Source organism: Syngnathus scovelli, chromosome 19, assembly GCF_024217435.2.
Source record: "Syngnathus scovelli strain Florida chromosome 19, RoL_Ssco_1.2, whole genome shotgun sequence".
Lineage (NCBI taxonomy): Eukaryota > Metazoa > Chordata > Actinopteri > Syngnathiformes > Syngnathidae > Syngnathus > Syngnathus scovelli.
This window is the reverse complement of record NC_090865.1, coordinates 4,022,737-4,040,177: the sequence shown is the minus strand read 5'-3', so window position 1 is coordinate 4,040,177 and position 17,441 is coordinate 4,022,737. Positions and strand designations below refer to the sequence as shown.

General features: G+C 43.6%; 1 protein-coding gene and 1 long non-coding RNA gene across 2 annotated transcripts; one reads left to right on the top strand and one right to left on the bottom strand.

Annotated features, from left to right (window-relative positions):
• Positions 1 to 37: 37 nt before the first annotated feature.
• On the bottom strand, positions 38 to 8,280 carry LOC125986974 (uncharacterized). The gene is made up of 6 exons (XR_007487830.2): positions 8,164 to 8,280; positions 7,252 to 7,313; positions 6,977 to 7,142; positions 6,181 to 6,300; positions 2,556 to 4,074; positions 38 to 530 (listed from the first exon to the last, which is right to left on the bottom strand). It is a non-coding gene; the product is annotated as an uncharacterized lncRNA (long non-coding RNA).
• A 3,945-nt stretch (positions 8,281 to 12,225) lies between these two features.
• Positions 12,226 to 15,540, top strand: LOC125986780 (1-acylglycerol-3-phosphate O-acyltransferase ABHD5). The gene is made up of 7 exons (XM_049750649.2): positions 12,226 to 12,512; positions 13,115 to 13,197; positions 13,271 to 13,649; positions 13,728 to 13,879; positions 13,945 to 14,056; positions 14,132 to 14,312; positions 14,391 to 15,540. Exons 1-7 carry the CDS (start codon positions 12,469 to 12,471, stop codon positions 14,499 to 14,501), a joined length of 1,062 nt encoding a protein of 353 aa, XP_049606606.1. The 5' UTR covers positions 12,226 to 12,468; the 3' UTR covers positions 14,502 to 15,540.
• The last annotated feature ends 1,901 nt before the right edge of the window (positions 15,541 to 17,441 follow it).

The window sequence follows — 17,441 nt, the reverse complement described above, 5'->3', positions numbered from 1 at the left end:
CCTGGGACGACTAAACAATAAAAAACTGCACACAAAATTGTTTATTTTCCTTTATTAACTTAGTCTCTCTCACACAGAAATCATGTTCTCAAGATAGGTAGTGTTGGCTCAATTTAAGCCCATCAAAAGTGTTCCCATGATTTTGCTCATCTTTTGAATTGGCTAAACTAGACACCACATTCATCACGAATAATTTTATTATCTGACATGGAATCTCTTACATAAGACTGTGAGTAGAGATTATCTTGCGTCTCCAAATCATTAATGCATTTTTGAGCTCATTGAGGTGAAGCGTGCGAATGGTAAAGGAGAGACCCTGGTGTTGGGAAGTAGCCGTTCCCTGGAATGTGGCGGCCTGATTCACAACACCAGCTGTCCCGCCCCACCGAGCCGGCAGATGGTGCTGAAATGGTGGAGAAATCCTCTTCCCATTAGGGAGAAGAGGAACGGTTACATCTCATTGCTTCTCCTTTGGGGGGCCGCAGTCTACTCTTCCCGCTCTCCCCTGGTCTGCACTTCTCGAATGACAGCTGTGAGAAGAGAACATGCAAATGAGAAGATGAGGCGTAAAAACAGACACTCGAGGGAACTTTTTTTTTAGTTGGATTTTTGTCATAAATTGGGAGCTTTTGCTAAACTTCTCTGCACCTGACAGGCCACTTGCAAACCTCTCTCCACTTGCAAACATCCTCTATGCAAATTTTATAATCACACCGACGAGAGGTGTGTGTTCGTGTGTGTGTGTGTGTGCAAATGTGAGCGAGATATAAGCTTTTACTTAGCATATGAAATGAGCTGGGATTAGAATGGGATAAAGAGCAGGGGAGTGTTACAAGAGGTCACTGTTCATTTTGATTCCGTGAAGCACTTTCATCTTCGCCGCCCGCTCTCACAGGCATTGGACCTGCTTACACTTGCCTACACTTACAATCTCATTTTAACGTTGAATGGCGGCGACGGTAAAAAGAGGAATAAAAGGTAGGAATTAGGCGCTAGCCCGGAGCGGTGATCAAATGCAATTCGAGGCATTTAGCTGATGTGGCTATCGTGTCCACAACACGCCCGGGTGCTGTTTGTTTTCTTGCAGCCATCAATAGGTTGAATAGGGTTAATTATCGCGCGTGAGGTTGAAAGTCGCACGATATTTACGATCAGCAAATTGATCCAAGCATGTTTGATGCTGATTGCATTAGCTGTAAATTCCCGTAATGTATACAAGTGTCGTTTTGTTGTCCTTTGACGGCTTTATAATCGAAATTTTTACACTATTTTTCAAAAGGCACCATTATGAACACATTAAGGAATCTTATTACAAAAGTGAACAATAAAGCCTAATGAGAAGATCAGAATGTGCAATGGAGAAAAAAAAAATCATTTTTGCATTTATTGAAATATTCTTAAAATTTCAATGGAGCCTCCTGCTGATTTTAAGGATGCTAAAAAGTCTTTCACGCTTTAAATTTTTTCATAGAAGTGCCTTATAGCTAATTTCAGGCGTGTGTGTATGTGTGTATTTAAACACTGACGGCAGACGACAGTGTTGATTAAGGGCCCTGTAAAATAAATCTGATTAATTTAATTAGCACTACAGGGGGAAAAGATTTTGCTTGGAGGATAAATAGGGAGGAATGGCGGATCAAAAAAAAAATATGATTGCTCTTGGTAGGAGGGCTGAATAAACCTGGGCAATTATGATATGATTCCATAACTCACGGTTTATGATATGGAAGATGATATTGATTTTCAACACGCATTTGAGTGCATTTCTTTGTCCGTATGTGTGTGTGAAGCAGACAGCAAGGCGAGCAGCAGCTGAATTCCTTTAAATATCCCTGCCTGCCTCATCATATGGTTGCTATGGCAGCCGGCCTCTGCTATCCAGATAACGTCCACATGCAGCGAGACACCTCCTCTACCTGAACGGATACGACACATATGAACTGAGGTCTCCATGAGGTAAAAACGGAGAACAATTTGATTTTTGGAGGGAAAAGATCAAATATAATGTAGAAGAGGAGGAGGGGATAGAAGAAATGGCTGATAGAGGGGACAAAATGAGGGTGAAAAAGAGGATGTTCTGTGATCTGTGGCAATTTCCACAGAACAAAGACAAATGAAAGGTAGATAGTCAGACTCCCGGAGGTGACAATAACAGGTGGCGTCTTTTCAAAAGGCACCTATTTCATTTTCTGAACAACTCCTTTCTTCCCCGTCCTGTTCTGCCATTTTTCTGCGGTTTACACCCACCCCCCCATCCTTTCTTTTGTCTGCTTTCCTACTGCCGGTCTCGTCCTCCCTCGCTTTCATTTTTTTTTTTTTAATTCAAGCTCATTTAATCGTACGTATAGCCAAGGGTCCGCCACATTAAAGATGTTGGATGTATGCGGTAATCCTCATCAAGATTACTTGGTACTTAATTTCTATCTTAAAACAACATAAGGTGTAAAAAATACCAACAAGATATTGCCAGACTTAAATTTAGTTTCAGAATGACAAACTGGTTCATCATATTTTTCCATCAATTTACAATAAATAGGTCGGTTCATCGAACTCACCTTTGTCAATCTACGAGACAAATCTTTAAAAGATGATATTCGACATCCATCTTTGTGTTTTTAATGTAACCTAAAAGGAAACAAGAGCAGTCATTAAAGAGTGCATGCGGTCGTGTATGTTATATTGGCAGAAAAAAAAAAAAGCCCACATGAGAGCGAAGTGGGAAAGAAAGTCGATGACGACGGCACCCTCAATTTCCTCTTAAAGCACAAAGGAGGCCTGATTGCATTTGAGCGATAGATATGGCTGCGCCTCAGCATCTCCTAATGCATCTGTAAATTGAGTTGGAAAATGACGACGTCTGTTGTCTGCGCTCGGGATGGAAGCCAAGCGGGTAGGCGAGCATCCTCCCCACCCTGGAAGCCGCAGACCTCCGCAATATTCACTCAAGACGGATTTTGCACCATCTTCAAGTGGGGTGAAATTACAGTCATACAGAAAACCCGGATTATGACACCGTTTCAATGTAGCAAAACGCCGGAAGGTTGTTTAATGTCAGCGAGCACATAAATAGCAACAACGGCATTTTGTGTCCGTTTATTACGGATCCGTGTGATAACACGCATTCGTTTCCTCGTTAACCGGAGGCTAAACGGCAGGTACACAGACGCGCCGCATTCGAGTTCGTGTCCTCAAATTCCGTCGACTAAAATTGAGAACATCAATAAAATCAAGATGATGGCGTTCTCCTTTAAAGTGTTATTTTTAACTCACTTTAAAAAGAGGCCCTTTTTTTTTTTTTTAAAGGAAGCAAACACTCCAGGATGCGTGGAAGTCATTTAACAAAAGCATTTATTTGGTGCTTTCAATTGTCATTCAAGATTTTACTCCTGTGTAAAATTTTTAAATGGAAACCCGGACGACTCAACGAAAATCTAATTAATGCATTGAGCGGCTTGCGACGGAACACTTTAAGGCGGATGGATGCATTAGACACAAGGGCAGAGATTTGAACGCGCGAGCCTGTTGGTGGTCCACGCACGCGTTCCCTCACGCACGCGCGCACACACGCCCACGCGGTCCCGATAAGACCGACAGTCATTTAGTTGAAGCTTTGTCTCTTTTTTTTTTTTTTTTCCTGCAGCATCTCAACGAACTGCGCAAAACGCTCAAACTTGCTGTATTATAAGCAGCTGATCCAAGTATGAAGACTTTCGTACGTCGAAATTGTAATAAGAGGTCGTTTATTTTAAATAGCACCACGATGAAGAATGATTTTTGTCAGTGTAATAATAATTTAAAAAAAAAAGACGCTTACGATCGCCTGTGGTGACTGATGTGTTTTAAAGCTAATGCACCCCACCCTTCTTTTTCTGACGCAAGATGGATCGTTTGGCCTCGTGTTTGAGTGCACATCTATAAATTTACAAGTTCCTGCCTTGCTGATTCGCCCACCGAGGGGTGCCAGCCGAGCACTAACCCTGATGACTCCTGCAGGATGCCAGCTGGGCAGGGTAGGGCAGACAAGGCCCGGGCTGGGCGGGCCGCACGGGCCGGTCGGCTTGGTGAGGCAAACAACTGCAAAGAAACAACAAGATCAGCTTTTTGAAGACGGGTCGCTGACAAATATGCAAATGCGCGCTTTATCTCGGCGACTAAATGTGTCTTTTCATGGTTTCGCCGGGAAACAATCGACGATTGTTCCGCCATAATGACTCTTACATTCTAGGTTGGGTACGTCGATGTTGGTAATTATGGATTAGCGGAGGCTGCCCACGACACACACACACAAAAAGCAGGATTACGCTTGGCACAAATCTACCCGCAGCAGCAACATATGCACACGCATCACCCTCAGACCTACGCACTCGTCGGCCATCACAGGCAGCGTGTCTGCTCGGCAGCCATTTTGCACACCGGCTCTGGAATTTTCACTTAATTAAATTGACGTTTCTGCAACCATGCATCACAGTTTCAGCAAAAAAAAAAAAAAAATGATGCTCGCCAGCCCGGACGTCAAAAACCACGGATTGCGCTTCGTTCGTACGGCCGGCGTGCAGCCAAGCGTGAACTCCACTTGGCGAGATATGTATATATGCAACGTGGAGGCGAGAGGGGCTGAGAGGGATAGAGGGTAGGGGGGCACGCCCTACAGCTTGACAGCATTCACATATGGAAAGGGGGGGGTGGAGGAAAAGGCATAACGAGAAATGTACAGCTTGTTCGAGGGCCTGCGTTTTTAACACAAAGAGCCTGCAAGATTGTAAATGACCCTCGTGGAAAAGTGTAAATCTCACACACACTCTATAGAAGGTAATAAACGTCCGCTCAAATCAATACGTAGCATCGGAGACGCCATTTCAGATGATTGACAACCGACGTCTTTGTTCAAATTTATGATGTCGTGCAAAACGATGATGCTCGTTATTACCTCATTAAAAAAGAAAAAAAAGGTCCGAGTGACCCTTACTAGAAACTGCCCCCCTTTTTTTTGGAAGAGATGCACTGATATCCTCCATCACATGGGCCGGACTTCAAAAAGGCCACTTAAGGATAACATCACATCTCATCTCGTGGTTGACACACAAAAAGAGGGGGGGGGGTGATGTAATAGAATATAACAGGGGGGAGGTTAAGGCGAAGGATCAATGAGGTGTGCATTGGCGAAAAGGACGATGAAAACGGTGGCAGGTTGAATAAGGGCGTCTGGTAAAGAGCGAGTGAGTGGGGGTGGAGGGGGGGAGCAGCGGCGCAATGCGCACATGGCATCTTTCCGAACCCAGACGTGAGGATCACATGTTGTGCGTGTGACGCCCTCCATACATGTGGTTGTTCATCATACACCCCCCCCCTCCTCCCGCCATGAGACCGCCGCACATATGATCGCCGCCCTTTGTCTGGGTCAGCGATGGTCGCCGGTTCAGCGCATCACGCTGCCATTCTTTCGTCGTTCCACGGTTGCACTCACGCGTATTCACACGCGCTCGCACGTAGTCATGTGCGTGGCAGATGACCACCCCAACCCCCTTTGCTTTCTTTGACCCGTGTATTAAATCACATTCACTCTGGTATGTCTATCAAACATGACAGTCGTCCTCCTGTCATGACCGACAAACCAACCCGCGTGTCCTCAGAGTGCACTCCCCCCGCCCCCACACCCCAACCCCCACCCCATCTATACCTACACCGCCATCATCATCATCATCCTCACCATCTCCGTGTCCTCCTATCACCATGAGTCAGGAGTGTTGGGCGGCAATTAAGATTGGGGAATCGAGGGGAAGGGGGGGGTTATATCGTGAAGACCCTGTTTGACTTCTTTCTTCTCACCCACCCTCCCTTCCGTTGTCATAACTGGTGGTTGGTGACGGGGGGGAAGTTTCCCACCCAGTGGCGGCTGCGTGCACAGCGTCAAACTGAGGGGACCCTTTGTCTCTCACCACCATACTGGAAGAGATGGTGTGCGTACAGACACGCACACAACATATATTCTCTACACACGTGTGTCCACACATATGTAGATGACACCAATCGTACTCTCATGCGCACTTTGCAGGTGACAAGCATGACATCCTGGAGCCCACTGGTACCTGCACACCTGTATCATGTACATGTGTTTATTTCATTGGGATGCCATGTGGTCGGCAAAGGCACGTGTCAGTGTAAGCGTGTGTTGGGACTCACCTGGCCTTGACGCGGCGGCGCTCAAGTCGGGGTGGCGGAGCGGTGACACCTGACGTGGCTCCTCTTGCCGCTCTCGCTCTCTCTGCTATGGTGTATAGGATCAGCAGCTACACCCTTGCACTGACAGGAGAGGGGGAGACAGAGAGGAGGGGTTCTTATCCAGCCTGTCGGATCATACCACCCGCCTAGAGGGGATGCGGGGGAGCGGGCCGGACCGGCGGAGCCCTTGTGACGCTGGCGCCGATGCCCCGGAGTCGTCCCTGCTGTCTGCGTGACGATGGTCTCTCCCGCCTTCCTCCGCTCTGATTGGACCACGCGCTTCCTCCTTCATCAAAATGTAAAATTCCAAGACAGAGAGTAGTGCGGCGTCGTGCGTATACGTGCGTGTGTTTGTGTGTGAAAAAGGCAGACAATGCGAGCGGGAGGGGAAAAAAAAAAAATGTGAGGAGCCTTTTGTGCACGTTACAGAAATACACGTCGGTCACGCTTGTATGACTGATTGCTTTTACAGCAGTGTGTGAGCGCAAATGTGTTTTTGCGCCTTTGTGCGTCAAGCAGACGATAGACAAGATGCCATTGTCTGCGTGGGTGTGATGGAGGAAGAGGTAGTTCAGGGAAAAGACAAAGAGCGAAAGAGAGTGTGTCGAGAAAAGGCGACTTACACATGTGTTAAAATTCATCTTTGTGTTGGACTGTCACTTTCTCTTAACAATTTGACACACGCTCCCAAAGGAGAGCATGTCAAGATGGTGGCCGGCTTACCCCGCCGCCCCTCCCTCCAATAAGAACCTCTCACCTCCGACTCCGCCGCCTCCCAGCGGGACCTTCCATCCATCCATATGTTGGAGGTCCCCGAAAACGTATTGAGGAAAAAAGGGCAGATAGGATGAAGCGCTTCCACGGCGTTCACGTGCTCCAGTCTCCTCAGGATAAGCGGATGAAATACTGCTGACTCACGATGCCTGCATTGGAGCACACACAGACAAAAAAAAAAAAAAAAACAGACAAAGGCTGGAAATGAAAAAGAATCCTCCACCAAGGCATTACACAAATCTAGAATCTTCAACTCACCCCTGATAAGAGTTTATTCCAATCAAAGGCAGACCTCCGCCAAGGCCGTAGCACCGGAGCGACTACAAGAACAAAAAAGTTAATATCAATTTGTAGCCATCGTATATACACTTAAAACCAGGTGAAAATAAAAATGTCGCCCTATTTTGTGAACTTAGGGTGCCATCCTCCTTGAAAACAGACCTTGGCTCTTTCCTGGCTTTTCTCCGTCTCTCTCCTGCTGCTGATTTAATTACCTTCTATATTTATCAGCGCTGGTGACGCTATTTTGGTTTGCCGACTCTTCTGGCTGATATCGGTGGGCTACATTATTCAGTGCAGAAGCTCGCCTGTGAAGAAACTGAAGTTCCGACGTTTCTCGTGATCTATTTCACATACATGACTGTGTGCAATATGCGTTTTGAGGGGAGGTGTCCGTGTTTGCTTTAGCGTCAAAGCACGGAGATAAAGACTGCAGACTCGACAGTTCGGGCCTGGCAGACCCGCGTATGGATCGTCCTCCATATTTGCCTGTGATTTATTATTGTTCCTCAGCAGAGGCCACAGTCATCTGAGAGATGATGGCCATATTGATCTGATAAACAGTTTCATTTACTGCCAAAGCCTGCCATTCATGCCCACGTGCGTGCACACACACACACACACATGCACACACACACACACACAGCAGGAATAACCTAGCTTTCTGCTCCATCAATTCCCCACCCTCCTCCTCCACGTCTGCCGTGCTTCTTCTTCTCCTCCTCCCCCCCCTGCGGCCACCTCAGCCTCTCGACACTCTTTAACCCGTTCCTCTTCCACGTCTTCCTCCTTTCTCGCCAACTTATCTTTATTCAAGGTTGTTTCTCACTACATGAAGATTATCCCGCCGGAGCCATTCGAAGGCAAAGCGACAAAAGCGTTTAACCTTACCCTCCGATTTGTCTTGTACTAGTCCATCGTGTTCCCGCAAGGACATTCTCTTGCTAATTCTTACATTTGGCTGTTTATTAAAATAGTCAAAAGAAAAAAAAAAGGGTGACTGAAAAATGAGACGGCATTCGCAAGTGTTCAACAATTATCACAAAGTAGACAAAGGAAACATCACAAAGCATAAATCCACTCCAAGTTCATCACAAGGCCATGTGATGATCGTGACACACTGATTATTTTTCTAGAATAATCACAAAGATTGCTGACAAAGAAACAGTAGACCAAGTGTATATTTTCTAATATTTGAGATGATACAATTACAACAATTAAGGGGTGACTTTGTTATTATTTTAGGTTTACATTCAACTTTTTTTCAGCGTGGTGATAACATAAAAATAATATTGAAATCCACCAATGATAACATTTTTGTTGTTGTAATTATTGGATAATCTGGGTGTAAATCACACCAATTTGAATTGCATACTGTTCTTAGAAATGACATTTTTATGACATGAGCGTGTGTTAATATAATTTAGGGCTCATATCTGCTAATTACCACCTACTTTAAATGAATTTGCCGACCACCGAAATGAAGTGCTAGCTTGACGTCGTGTCCTAATCTGCCATTAGGCAGGACTTTGTACTCAGTAGATTCGCAACTGTGTAATTGATGTTATGGGTCACACGTCTTTAATTAGCCCGACAAGAGGGTTATTTCGAAACTCGGGCAATTTAACAATTGTGAAATAATACAACTTGTTAATATTTTTGCAATTAGATGTTTTGCGCTAATGTGGAAAGAAAATGAGGGATAATCGTGGCGGTCTCGACTGATGTGTGGCTTGCATGTCTTTTTGTGAGCGTGCACATTATTTGCGAGTAAACACTAAATGGCATCCACCAGGAAATGTATAACATATTCACACACACAAGTACACACACACACTCGAAGGCTTTCAGTTTCTAAATCAATCCCACATCCGTAGCTAATGCAGTGCCGGGCCCTCTTCAGGAAACATTAGGCCTATTAGTCAAAGTGTATGCATTCCTGTATATGCATGTGTGTGTGTGTGTGTGTGTGTTTGAGTGGGTGTGGAAGCCGCACACTCAGCACGAGCTGATCTCAGTGGATCCCGTGAGGTCAGCAGGTGCAATAGGGAATAAGGGACCATCTTATTGTACGTGTGTGTGTGTTCGCTCCCTCGATATCCTCTGGGCTCTTTATCGCTCTAAAATTATCCTCCATTTACTGGAAGTCAGGCCGAGATGAGTCGGGGGAAGAAGGGAGAGGAGGGGGGGGGGGTATGGGCACTCTTGTTTGAACGTCCAGCTAGATCACTTGTGGTTGCAGCACAACTTAAGAGACAAATGGTTGTCAAATACTGCAAGGTAATGTAATTTAATACTGCACGCGTTGATAGAGTGCAACTTCCGGAGTCAAATGCATCAAAAGTAGTGTTGATCTGAGGAAGTTTTTATGAAGTACAATTAGATTGCATTTTATTAATAATTTTTTTTGATGCTGTTTTTTTTTAGTTACAAGCGTGGTCACGAAGCAAACTAAATTTGTAGGTCAAGGCACCACTTTTATTTCCTGAATGTATAGCGTCGGTGCTGACATTGGATCTCAAACGCGACATATACATCAAACACCATCCAGTGATAAATATCCATACTCTGTATAGTTGCTTTTGTTCCTTCGCCTCACATGGCCCTCGGCCCTCCACTTCCTCGTCGTCTCCCTCACACTGTATTATATCCCTGGGGACAACGCGAGATGGATCAAGTCTCTACAAATCAATATCATCCATTCATGTAGCTGCAGCTCATGCATGGTCATGTGAACCGGCACTCTGGTACATGCACGCACAAAAGTTGCTGAATCGATATAATTGCATCTCGGACGACGAGCGCGGCTGGAAGAGGGTGAGGGGCGGAAATGGACTCAAAATGCGTTTTACAGTGATTGCAAAATAGATAGAAGTTGCTGGGAATTTTCTTTCTTTGGGCATCAGCGATAATATTAGCCTCCAACGACAGCGGAAGGAAGTCTCCAGATAATAGACGTGCAGATTGGCCGAGGCTACAAACCACGAAGGATGGAAAAGTGAGAGGGAGGAGACGATGGTGGAAACTAATGGAGAGAGCAAGACAGTGAAGCCCGGCCATTATAAATCATAGCCACTCTTGGCGCCAGCCGCGTATCCTAGCAACCAGACAGACTCCGCATCCCTGCCGCCCCCTGTCTACAGTATGTATCGCTCACAGCCCTGGTAACTCTTTTTACCCATAGTGCACTGGGCCATGCCCCCAAAAACTCCTGACACACACGCTTATGGCGATAGCTGCACCATCGAGTGTGCGGTTCGGGCTGCTGAGATCTAACGAGAACTGACTGTTGGGCCAACAAAGAACTCAGTGCACACGCGGTTTTCCAAACACAATATAAAAAATGCAACAGTGACAATTCTAGCACATGTGCAGACAGGAATTATTCATGCATCTATTTTCTATCATGTGTGGAGATAATTTCTGTATTTTTTTTACAGACATTTATATTCATAAAAAAAAAAAATCGAATTACCCATGAAGGCCTGGTTGCCACTGGATGACACTAAACAGACTCTCCTGTGCACAGCAGTTTCAATGCCTTACTTTTTCCCATTCGGAGTGGTCAGGGGGACACAAACACATAATTTATGTGTGTGGGTGTGTGTATGAGTGCGGCAAGAACGATGCACTCAGCAGCCACTCAGTCATCCCATAGCCCAAGTGCCACCACAAGTAGGTGGTATGAGAGGAAAATGGTGTTTGAGAAATAAAGGACAAAGTAGCCAGTGTGTAAGAAGTATACATACATAGAGAACACGAGCACGCCCCCTTGCGGACACGGACAGGCATGGGTCTCCTCCCACAGTGTTTTCTTTTCCTGTTGAATGAGTCAAATCAAATCATTTGCATTCGGTTAAACGCAGAGCATAAAGCACACCATTAATTTTGTTTGTTAACAGTCAGTTTGATGGATTTGTGCCAGCACATTAAATTCTTCCATTTAATACTGTATGCAAAGTGACTGGATGATGCTTTAGAGGTTTTCAAGGGTACCACTTTTTTAATCTATAAGATAAAACCTCTTTTAACATTTAATGAGATTCAGGGAGAGAGGGGGGGAAAGTAAAAGAAGAAGAAAAAATAGTAAAGATAGCAAAAGCGCTCTTCCTAAAGCAATGGGATCATACTGTACACTCAAATCCTGGAGGATAATGAATTAAATTAACTTTTCATTTAATCTCTCGCCTCTTATCTTAAAACTGTACAGCCAAGTTTATGCAGATAAGTTTAGGTTTAATCTCTAACTTGGTAATTATCTTTTCCGTCTATTGTCAGCCTTCAAAAAACTCATTCCTCGTGTGTCATTGCACAAGGTGGAGTGGAGACGCCATTCTTAAAAAAAAAAAAAAAATCTAATATCTTAAACCACTGACATACTTTCGCGTGGAAACAGACTTGTGGCCTTCAACCTATACACCTGATTAAACAGGCAGGAGACAGAAAGCTCATTACTCAGGCAAAATAATAGTTAATAAAAAATAAACACACATAAAGGGAATTAATGTAAAGTACTCGTCAGTGTCTCATGCAACATTAAAACCTTGATGGGGCAATTGGTTCAAAGTTGGAGAATTGCTAACAATTGTCCCTCAAGCGTGCACGTTGCTATAAATAACTTCCGATTAAAACATTAATTGAATCTGATTGCAAATTGCAATGGCTTCGATTCCATAAGAAGTCACAGTTTGTTATGGATGCCATTTTGCTTTTTTTTTTTTTTTAACTAATCAGCAATTATTCTGTCATTGTTTCTTTGTAATTGTCGCAATGTTTACGTACCTCTTTGAGAGCGTCATTTGAAGGAAAATGGTTTGAATACAGTTGTCATTTATTTAATCAAACATGTGACCACTACCTCGAATAGCGACGTCAACAAATTGGCTTTGTTTTCAAAAAGTACTGTTGTGTTCAATGACATTCGGCCACACGTCTGAACTATTGCGTTAAAGTAGGCAGACCGGCAGAAAATTCCACTGCTCTACTTAAAATTCTAATCCAACTAAACATCTACAATAATATTAAGATACGTTTCAACTTGTGGGAAATTATCCTCTTGTATCATGTTATTCTTTTGTATGTGTTTGTGGGGCGTAAACCTCACTTCCAGTTAAGTCTATTTACGCGGAGTGTACTTGAACGCAACATGGTAAATTCTGACATTTCTCTCAGTCGGTCGTAGGACCACCGTTAAACATGCTTAGTATGGCGGAATGGGATCCACCTGCCAAGGAGCAGAGGTACGATTATGGTTTTGAACATTTTAACCTTCTAAAATCCACTAGTGTGTCTTACGATCTCAACATTGCTCCGTTATTTTCTTGAACGAGTTGACAACTCGGCCGGGTAGCTACTGTCAATCGCCATTCGTCTGTTTGGGAAAGTGCACCAAACTTCTATGCCAAATTGTTATTTTTTGAGAATTTCTCTTACTTTTTGCGTACTTGACTGTGAATATTTTATTTCTGAATGGTTTTGCTATCTGATTGTTTATTCGGCGTGTAGTTTAGCTAGTTTTACTGGATGTTTTGTCGAAACATCTCTTTAAAACTCCCCTTTTTGATTACCTGTCAGTTTAAGAATGTCGAATTTTAGTACTGAATGTATTTTTTTGATATTTGTAAAACAGTTGAGTAGTTTTATTTAGAACATGTTGTCAAGTTCTGCTAGAATGGATTGTCAGGGAAGTCCCAGACTGCATGTCAGCAATGATAAGGAAAATGTCATGGTCAAAGTTCAATTCATAGACTAGGGCCGAGGAACCGAGGGTCAGCGGACCATATATAGGATTTTTAAAAAAAGAAAAAAAAAAACATCCACCCATTTCATTTTTCATCTGCAGCTCCTGGTTATTAAGTTGGCTGCCATCATGGTGCCCCACTTCCCTCACTCAGCTTAAAGATGCAGAGGAGAAAATGCTGAAAAGTAAGAGATGTGAAAAGATTATTTTTGTGGTCAACAAACCTTTGATCCATATATTTCTTACCTTGATCCTTAGGTGTCAAACAGCCTTTCTCCAGACAGCATGTCCGCATCTCCAACGGAAACTACCTATGGACCATCGCCTTCCAGCCACCCTCCATTCCACAGTCCAGGCCTCCTCTGGTTTTGCTGCACGGCTTTGGCGGCGGCGTGGCCCTGTGGACTCAAAATCTGGACTCGCTCTCCAGCGGCAGTGCCGTCTACGCCGTGGACTTGCTGGGCTTCGGCCGAAGCAGCCGGCCGCTGTTCAGCGGCGAGCCCGAGGGGGCCGAGGAGCAGTTTGTGGACGCATTAGAAGAATGGAGGGAGAAGCTGGGCCTGCAGGAAATGCTCCTGCTGGGACACAACCTGGGAGGATATTTATCTGCTGCCTATACCCTCAGATACCCAAACAGGTAGACCAGCACAATACATCACCAGGTCACAGGTCACCAATTTATTGTGTTCACTAAAAATTTGCCGTGTGTGTGTAGGGTAAAACATTTACTGCTGGTAGAGCCATGGGGGTTCCCCGCCCGTCCCGAGAACCCGCACCATAACTCCATCCCAGTGTGGATCAGAGCCATGGGGGCCGTCATGAGCCCCTTCAACCCGCTAGCTGGCCTCAGGCTAGCCGGGCCTTTAGGTTGGTACAGTACACACAGCAGATCAGTGTTGACAGGCTTGTAATGTTTTCATTCCTCCCCTCAGGTCCAACGCTGGTCCAAACAATCAGATCCGACTTCAAACAGAAGTACTCCTCCATTTTTGATGACAACACCGTGTCCAACTACATCTACCATCTCAATGCTCAGACTCCCAGGTAGGCCACTTTACACAACAATGGAATCCAATTTGTCCAACCAACCCAGTGAAGACATGCACGTTCCTGTTTTAGCGGCGAAACAGCGTTCAAGAACATGACCATCCCGTACGGCTGGGCTAAGCGGCCCATGTTGGAGCGCATCGGACAAGTTCAGGCAGGAATTCCTATTTCTTTTATTTACGGCTCACGATCAAGCATCGACAGCGCCTCAGGATATGCCTTCAAGAAAACCAGGCCGGAGGTTGGAATCACGGTAAGAGCTTTTCGTACATTTTGCACATAGAAAGAATGTGATGGAAGTATTTCTAATTTGCTTTCTTATATTTGACAGGTCATTCGAGGAGCAGGCCATTACGTTTTTGCCGATCAGCCTGAAGACTTCAACCAAACAGTCCACAGCATCCTCTCCAGAACCAGCTCAGACTTTGACCTGAAACCATGACAACATTTTTTATTTTTTAAACCTCACCACTAAACAGGGACGGTTCAAACCATTTAAGTTTCTCTTTCACGCACTTTACCGACCGGAGACGCTCGTCTGCCACTCGGGATAAACTCTCCCTTGGCCTCCGAGGATTGCGTCAAAAAGCTGGTGTAAATAATGCGATCACGTGCCTTTGGGAAAAGATGTGGGGCAACTCTTATCTGGATGTGGAAAGACAATTCTCCCAAGTGGACATCTTGTTCGGCACACGGATCTATACAGAATGTTCTCGCAGATACGAGGGAAAAAGTAAATAGGACAAAGGGCAACTGCTTGCCTGTGTGTGTATGTGTGTGTTGGTTCTAAGAATCCTCACCTCTCCTAACCTAACCAGTAGGTGTCAGCACAGCACACTGCCTCAACTAGTTTGTTACGCCAACAAAATCCAACATCCATGACTTGGACTGTCCATGATCCTCTAGAAGTCTTTTTTTTTTTTTTTAAGAGGTTGGAATTCTGCAAAAAAAAAAAAAAACACATACAATTTGTTGCCTAAAATGTGCAGTATATGAGGTGTGTCAGAAAAACTCCAGGACAGGAGTCACATAAGTACAGTGGCAATATATAAAAAGTCTACACACCCCTGTTAGTAAAGGTTTTTGTAAAGAAATAAAATGCCCCAAAGTATTATACTGTTCACTTTGCACATTAAAGGGGTAAATCACAGCCACCAGTCCTGGAACATTTCAGACATCACTTCACATTGTTCCACTGTCTTCCATTGGAACACGACAAGGGAACATTAAATGGTTAGCCAAGTAGGAATTCATGTTTGTAGCTTGATTTTTTTTTTTTTTTTTTTTGGTGTTCTTATTTCATGTGTTTAACAAACTTTTTAAAATGAAAAAATGTGGTTTCCTATCTGCAGCTCAAATGTACTAAAATATATCATGTAATTATATCAAAAATATATACATAATCTATTTGCAAGGAAATTTGTGTCTGCTTTAATAACTTTACACTACTGTTAATAAATGATTTTGGGGAATTTTAAAAATTGTATGTGCATTATTCTTTTAGGGAAAAAATATTACTAGTTAGGTTCATACAAACGTTTATGTGCAGAGGCTTGAGCCGTGTTGAACTGAACATCTGACAACTCCCACTCTCAGGCTATTTTAGCTGTCCTCACGTGGATGCAGCCAGGTTCATCTGGGCACACTTAAGGAGAACTGCATCCAACAGAGAGGAGTTTAGGTGACACCATTTAGTGTCAACACATTAGAAAATGATTACAAGTGAATGTTATTATTGCCATTCTAAAAGACACTGGAGATTTTTTTTTTTTTTTTGTGGTCTGGCTTGTGAGTGAAGGCCCCATCTGCATCTGCCAGTTTGTGTCAATGCACAGACATCAACGGCAGCGCACTTGGAGCGTCTCCTGGCAACAATGTAGTCACGGAGACCAAGTCTGTTGGACTGACTGCCAAGCTCCAGGAAGTAACGCTGTGCTCAAACACGGTAATGATAGGTTGTTGCTTCATGCAGACGCCCTGCTCTGTGGGGCAAAAATGCACATACATGTAATGCACTGGACCATGTGAGTTGATGGTGGTGTATTTTTTCCCCACAGCATGGCTCTTAAAGTGAGTGCTGAGAAGAAGACGTGTGCGGTACAAAGTGTACAAGTTTACGGTTTATAATTTTTATTTTAATATTTTATTATTTTATTTCAATATTTTAATAATTTTAATATTTTAATATTATTTCAATATTATTTTAATATTATTTTCATATTATTTCAATATCTTAATATTTTTATATTTTAATAATTAGATTTCGATTTAGAATATTCGTAATGGTTTAAGCATGCGTTTCAGATAACTACCGCGAGAGGGCGACAGAGCAATACAAAACATCCGCCCACCATCAATTTGGCCCTTACGAAAGTGAGCGCTGACAAGAACGTTATGCGGGCAAGTGTAAAAAAGACGACAAAGAAATAAAAATACATATTGATTTTTACATGCTCATCAATTACATTTTTAAAAGACAAATATTTTAGTATTACTGTGTGCTATTTTTGTGACTTCTACAAATCTTACATGACTAAAAACATTTTTTTAAATGTATCTATTTTATCATTAAACCTAACATGATGGTTTTCAGGGGTTAATTCAATTTCATAAATTATTAAATAAATTCAAATACGAAACATTATATCAACTAAATACTTTTTGCATTACTGTAAAGATCCAAACAGATCATCTGAGTATTTTTCTTCCTTCAGTGCACATGCATGATTCCCAGAGCCTGCACGCTTGTCACTCCATGACACCCACACACACTCCCATGAGAACACACAATCATTCCATTACCACAAAATGAGTGAAGTGACAGAAGCTCGCATCCTGTGAAAGGCTCCATTAACACAAGCCCATCACCAACCAGCTTTGACTTCCTCCGTAGTAATCAGCAGCATTGTGTGCTGCTTCACAAACGATAACAACACTAAATGCCTATTCACTTTGCTTTTTTTCCCCAAACAACACAATCTATCCTATCCTCATGGCCATTTGCAAATAAATATAATGCAGTGGGTAGCCATGGTGTTCCTGCCTGCACTATTTTTAAATCAGAATAGGTTGCTAGGGTTAACCAAATAATGAAGTTAAAAGTTCCAATGCAGCTGCAAGGCAAGTGGGCTAAAACTAAAAATAAAGTGAAGACAGCTGGCAGGGAGGAGGGGGGTCGGCTGGGAGACGTGAGGGGCCAGCTGGGGAGCCTCGGAAGGCCAGACAGGTGACACGGCATGACACCACTCACTGAACACAACATTAGGGACACACACATATATATGTATATTTACATATATGGTTTTGTTATAAAATGGAGCAGCTAAAAATACTTGATTGGTGCACATTTCAGAAGTGTTATAGGATTAAGTGTAACACTGTC

Excerpts from the sequence above, each read along its gene's own strand:
- LOC125986780 (XM_049750649.2), top strand. The coding sequence starts at position 12,469 with ATGCTTAGTATGGCGGAATGGGATCCACCTGCCAAGGAGCAGAG. Across the intron at positions 14,057-14,131 it reads CTCAATGCTCAGACTCCCAG|CGGCGAAACAGCGTTCAAGA; the intron begins GTAGGCCACTTT and ends TTCCTGTTTTAG. Across the intron at positions 14,313-14,390 it reads GGCCGGAGGTTGGAATCACG|GTCATTCGAGGAGCAGGCCA; the intron begins GTAAGAGCTTTT and ends TATATTTGACAG.